We start from the raw sequence: 6,000 nt of genomic DNA on the forward strand, positions 1-6,000 counted from the left end.
TTAGCCTGTTCACCTCTTCAGACTTCTGCCAGTATCTTTGTGGAAGTTCAGGTCACTGTCCCCTGTCCTGTTCATGGCTTCTGCTCTCTGAGGAAATGCTGTGATCCATGTGCAGTTATACAGTCTGACCAGTTACCTCCTCAAATGAGTCCCCATTCCTGCATAGAATAACTTTTCTATCCACTTTTACCTTCTGAAAGTCCTTTGTCCTACTACCATTTCCAAAGTGTACAGATTCTCTGCTTTGTAACTAGATTTAATACCTGTTCTTCTGAAACACATATTCTGTTTAAACCCTCCCATTGCTGACAGTTTGGTTAGTGGTTTCCCTAATATTTCAGCTGTTCTTTGTTGTATTTGAATTTGTTGTATTGCACAGCCATTATAGTGTTCCTTTCCATTTGAGAGGTAGATGGCATAATTTGACAGCATGTGGTTGACTTAACATGTGAAGAGTCCTTTATAATGAGGCAATTTTATAAACTCAGAATTCATGTATAGATAGGTATCACAGATTGTCACAGTATCAAAATTGTCAGAGAGACAAGAGAAGGGAAGTAAGAAAGTGTGTTGGGGAGCATCCAGTTGTGCTTGTAGAATAGTGCCTTGCTGTTCAAATCACAGAATGGTTTGGGCTGGAAAAGACATTAAAAATCCAATTCCAATCCTCCTACCATGGGCAGGGACACCTTCCACTAGAGCAGGTTGCTCAAAGCCCCATCCAACCTGGCCTTGAGCACTGCCAGGGACAGGGCAGCCACAGCTTCTCTGGGCAACCTGTGCCAGTGTCTCACCACCCTCAAACTTTGGTTGAGAGTGTCTTTTGGATATGAAACTCTAACTGAGTATTTATAACAATTGCATAAAAATTTGCTATTGAATCTTGTCACTAAGTCTCCAAAGCCTTTTAAAAGTGGCTTTTAAATGACAAGAGGAAAAAGTGGCGATTTTTCTTATCTGCTTTGTGTTTTCTACTGCAATTAACAGTATTCATGTACTGACTTACTTATTACTGATAATTTATTGTGGTTTGTTTTTTTTCTAGGTCTGAGCAGTACTTTGGGAGCCCAAGTGATATGGCTTCTGCAGCAGAACACATTAGAGAGAAGATGAAGTTAGTTAGCCTGAAAAAGCAGCAGCTGAGACAACCAGAAGCCACTACTCCAGAGAGCTAATACTGACCTTGTCTATGAATTCATAACAGGACTTCAGTTTGTAATCCAGCATGTTGTTTGCATATTACAGAATTTGATATAATATATTAAAATGCATTTCACAGCTGTTACGAGTCTCATCTTTTTTTCAAAGTAAATGTTCTCAGCATCTTAATTCTGTACATCTATCAAGCCATAATTATTTAACATGCTATGAAACCATAGACTCCAAGTATCTTATGAAAAGGAACTGTAAACTTTGCACTGAAATTTGCTGTAAAGCTTTACCTGACCTGTCAGCTGCTTCTTAGTTTGACAGCTGATGCAAGCTTTGAGTGGTGCTAATTAAAGTGTTAGAAGTTCCATATTATGAAACTCTAGTCCTTTGCTTCCCCCCATGCCCAGGTGATGTAGTAATTTTAGACTGTAAGGAAAGTACCTGCAGTGTAGACTGTGGTAACCCTGTAATTTTCATTTGAAATACTTTAAAAAAAAATCATTTTTATCGTGCCAGTATGCAACCTGCCCATCAGATCTTTGATATATCAAATTCATTAAACAGATGTTTTCTTATTTGTATTGATAATGTATTAAAAGCTGTTTGTGCTTAATAAAAATCATCTTTTTAAAATCTAACATAAATTTGTTCTGGTCTGTATTTCCAAATATTGTTTGTTACATTTTTATGATAAATGGTAGTAAAAATAATAACTCCCCTGATATATTTATAAAGTCTGAATAATTTTTCTTCTGAAATACATTGTAGCTATAATGTATTGTATAGAATATAAGGGAAACTGCTCTTGAACTTTTTTGATGTGTGCGAAAGTCCAGGCTATTTTTCTGTTTCTTTCTGATAGCAATACTAGCACAAAAGTAAGATGGTATTTGCATAAGTCAGTGTTATATTAATCATAGTTTTGTTCCCTTGTAAGACTGGCACATGTCTCCTGTGCTTTATTTCTAAATCCTTTGTTTCCCTTTGAATTGAGAATCCTGGATAATGTGAATATCCCTGTTGGTACCTTTGCGGTTAAAGGTTTTCATGTAATGAAAGAGAAATTAACATGACGTTCATAACTTAAAACCATGAGATTAGTAATAAAATGAAATTTATTCAGAGAATGGAATTGGATTGAAACCAAATCAGCTGTGTGCATGGCTTGGTTAACTTCTTAATCTTCAGGAAGCAATCTTATACATCAATTATATTTTTGGAAGATGGTGTGGGACCATTTTAGAGTACTGTGTGTGGAACAAACAACTGTAGAGAACTACTCTTATCACATTATACTTTGCTCACAGTAAAGATAGTGTTCTCTTCTTATAGGCATTGCTATTAGTCTGCAGATTTGCCTGATAGATCTGTCATTCAAATATATTTACTTACTTTTCTTAGTTTTATGCACTTTCTCCAGAGGAAAGCGATGATTCAAATCAAGCCATTTATTAAAAAAGCAGTAATTCCAAATTAATGGCTTATCTGTAAATTCAGTGATGAAGGTATTTTTCTTCTTGGGATATTTTGGCAGAGAGAATGCAATTTTTTTAAATGCAGTTAATGCAATGGTATGATATTACACTAACTGAAGTTTTATAGACCTTATTTATAAAGAGACTTTTTTGATATGATTTCAAATTTAATTTAGTTTGTTTATTGCATTTCAGAAAGCTGATGTTATTACAGCAAATATTTGGAGTATATAAATTCATTTAGAAAGAACCCAAACATGAAAAGTATGGGTATATTTAATATAAAGTGCAATCACAAAAGTAAATTAATTTAGTCATTAATAAGCACCATGTTTCCAGTTCTGCAGCATTTGTAAATTGAATCTACTTATGATAAATAACGGTCTGCAGTATAAAATCTCATTAAAATATTAGAGTAAGCAAGTATTACTAACACTTTAAATTATTTTTCCTTTTTTTTTTATCATTTTGGGTTTTTTTAATTTTATTTTATATTTTTACTTTGTTTAGGGGCTCAATACTGTATGCAAACCCAGGGCAGTATCAGAAGCTCTTCACTCATTTCTGTGACAGCTGCATGCACAACTTGGAACTGATGACTGCTCACCCCAGTAACCCTGATGTTAATTTTAGCTCAGTGTGTGTAGTCCAATCTTAGCGCTGCTCTTATCTGTTGGTTGACATTCCTAGGGGCCAGTGGATCCTGACTTTCACCCTGTTGACTCTAATTGAGTCTCCAATACAGCATCCTTGGCTGTGCCAGCTTTTGCTCTTGCTCTCTTCCTCTGGAATTCCTTGCCTTTAGGTAAATCAAGTGTCTGGCAAAGGGCTGTTTACCATCACTGCCATTTGCCCATTTTCTATGTATCGAGAATGAGGGCAAGTAGTTGTTTTAGTCATGTTGCACGAGAGTCTGCCAGATATTTCAAATCCTATGAACTCTGAGAATTCCTAGCTTGTTGAAACAATGGAATAAATATATCTTGTTAATACTGCTATTGAATGTAACTAATGGAGAGAGGGATTTTTGTGTGGTCTTTACCCTTACTCCATCCTCTGTGGTTGTACTTGCTACTGAACCTTTGGAAATAAACAACCTTTGATAGCACACAAAGTCAATCAGATACAGGCTTGCTGAAAAGCAAAAAACCCTGTGCTCAAGTAATCCATTCTTACTTGTGTCTGCGTTTACTACTGCAAATGGAAGTGGTGGCTCTGCTTGTAGCTCTTACTCCGCATTTTTTTTGGTTGCAAAAATAATTCAAACAATGAAGTTCCAAAAGATGCAAATGTTTAGGATTTTTTAAACAGAGATCACCTGCAGTGGAGGATACAGTACTGCTAGGTGTGAGATGGGGAAATATCCACAGAAAGGGAAGGATTGATTTGTTGTAAGGATTATAATTGTTATGCCCCTCAGTACATTGCTACTAATGACTTGGAAGTGATGGAGTCAATCCTGTTCATGGTAAGGAAACGAGCACCGTTATTTTCTGTATTCCTGTTAGCTAAATTTGGATGCATTTGAAATATTTCAGAATATGATAACTATTTTGTTACCTTTGCTGGTAATGTAACCCTGAGTGTGCTTTTTGTGACAGTGAATGGGAAGGTGATTGACTTGGTAAAGGCCATCCGTGTTTCCTACATCACTTGCACAGGCTGACAACCATAGAAAATGCTTATATCTACAGGCTCTTTTATCACAGGTGTGTGGACTGTTGTATTAGTGTCCATAAAAATGTTTGGTGGTGTTTACCACTTAACATTATATTGAGTTTAGTAGGATTAATGAGGTTAGATTTTTCTTGGAAAAAACCAGATTTGGACCATGGACTTCTATAGCTTTGTGTGAGTGGCTGATTTAGCATTCAAATAACACCACTCTGGAGGTGCAGTGGTGGGTGGAGAAGGGCTGTGTGCAGAGCAGGATTATATAGCACTTCTTATTACATCGTGCTAGCCAAGGATATCAGTGCCAGCTGACAAAAAGATGAGGGGAAGATTTTTTTCCATCACAGTAAAGAAATAAAAGTGTCAATAGGTCATGATAACAAAGCAAGGCTGTCGTGGGCTTTCTGCAACAGTAATGACATGTAATGGTGTTATAATATCCTCTAGTTTCCTGAATTTTTTCTACAGGATAATTTTCATCTGTTTAAGGAGATTATTAAGAAGGAGGAAGAAGGAAAGCTTGCAGAGCTACAGATGAAATTCTCAAGTAGTTCTGAAGCTAAAATACTGAGAAATGGATGAAAGCAAAGATTTGGTGATTCCTAACTTCTGAAGGATTGACTTAGTATCTCTACAGATTGTTGTACTGGTAAAAAATGAGACTGTAAAAATTCTAGGTTGTTAGATTTCTGTTCTAGTTAAAAAAAAATCAAGTTTACAAAAAATAATTGTGCAAAAGTACCTGAATGTGAGCTGCAGAGCCAAAACCTCTTTGAATATCTGGAGTTTGCATAACATTGTTCCAAGTAATTAATTAATTCATTATCTCTTTGGAGAAGTATTGTCTTTTCCAGGTTTGTGGAGAACTGATATACTTTGAAATAAGATAAAAAGGCAAATAGTCAAGCAGTTACACTATTTGTGGTTCTTTGCACGGTCATTTTGAGTCTCGATAGATTGAGTCTTCTGTAGTGTGCCATTTCCACGATTTCCTGATGTGTAACAGTGCAGGCAATTGCTGAGTTCCTACTGCAGAATCAAAATCAGATGTTAGGAAAATATTATGGGATATAATTTTAAATTTATTGATTTTCACGGTCATCCCACTTTTGTTTTCTTCAGTTAAATAGAGAAGGGAATCATTATAGAACTGATGCTTGTCAAGACTGCATCTTAATTGAAAATTCTATTAAAAATCTAACTGCATGCCTTCTGCAAGGCAATGGATTCAAGATACGTTTCATCTGATGCTGCTCAGTGGAGGTGGTTTTGTTGTGAAGGTTTACTGTGTGAAAATACAGGTAAGACTAAATAACCACAGAAAAAGGAGATTGATTTCCCACTTCTAATGGGTGCCTTTATACAGATCTCCCAAACACATGGTGTTTTAGGACCATTTATCTGTGATTCCAAGATTAACTTAAGATCAATGGGAAAATTTCAGCTAATTTTCCAGATATTAGTAATATTAACAGTTTATAGGCCAAAGAGCAAAGAATGGGACTAACATTTCTGACTTTTGAAGCGTGAAGAAAATCGAAGGAAAATTTGAGGTGTCATTTTGGTGTATGTTGAGAGAAGGTTGTTAAGTGGAAACAATTGGTTGTGTTAACAAAAGTTGTGCAGATAATTTATGTGGTTTTTAGTGCAGATAAACCACAGTCTTTTAAATAATAATGCAGTTTCACTGGCATTAATG

The 6,000-nt window shown here is 35.7% G+C and overlaps 1 protein-coding gene across 4 annotated transcripts in view; it reads left to right on the forward strand.

Annotated features, from left to right (window-relative positions):
• The window catches only part of SESTD1 (SEC14 and spectrin domain containing 1), a 50,213-nt gene extending 48,427 nt beyond the window's left edge, over positions 1-1,786 (forward strand). For 2 of the 4 annotated variants that reach the window (XM_083865101.1, XM_083865100.1), the window contains exon 20: positions 1,046-1,785. In XM_083865101.1, the coding sequence (XP_083721227.1) occupies positions 1,046-1,175 (130 nt within the window). In that variant the 3' untranslated portion in view covers positions 1,176-1,785. Of the gene's footprint in view, positions 1-1,045 lie in introns of all 4 variants that reach the window. The other 2 variants (XM_083865102.1, XM_083865103.1) reach the window with 1 other exon arrangement.
• The last annotated feature ends 4,214 nt before the right edge of the window (positions 1,787-6,000 follow it).

The sequence above is a fragment of the Zosterops lateralis genome, assembly GCF_965231275.1.
Source record: "Zosterops lateralis genome assembly, chromosome: 7".
NCBI lineage: Eukaryota > Metazoa > Chordata > Aves > Passeriformes > Zosteropidae > Zosterops > Zosterops lateralis.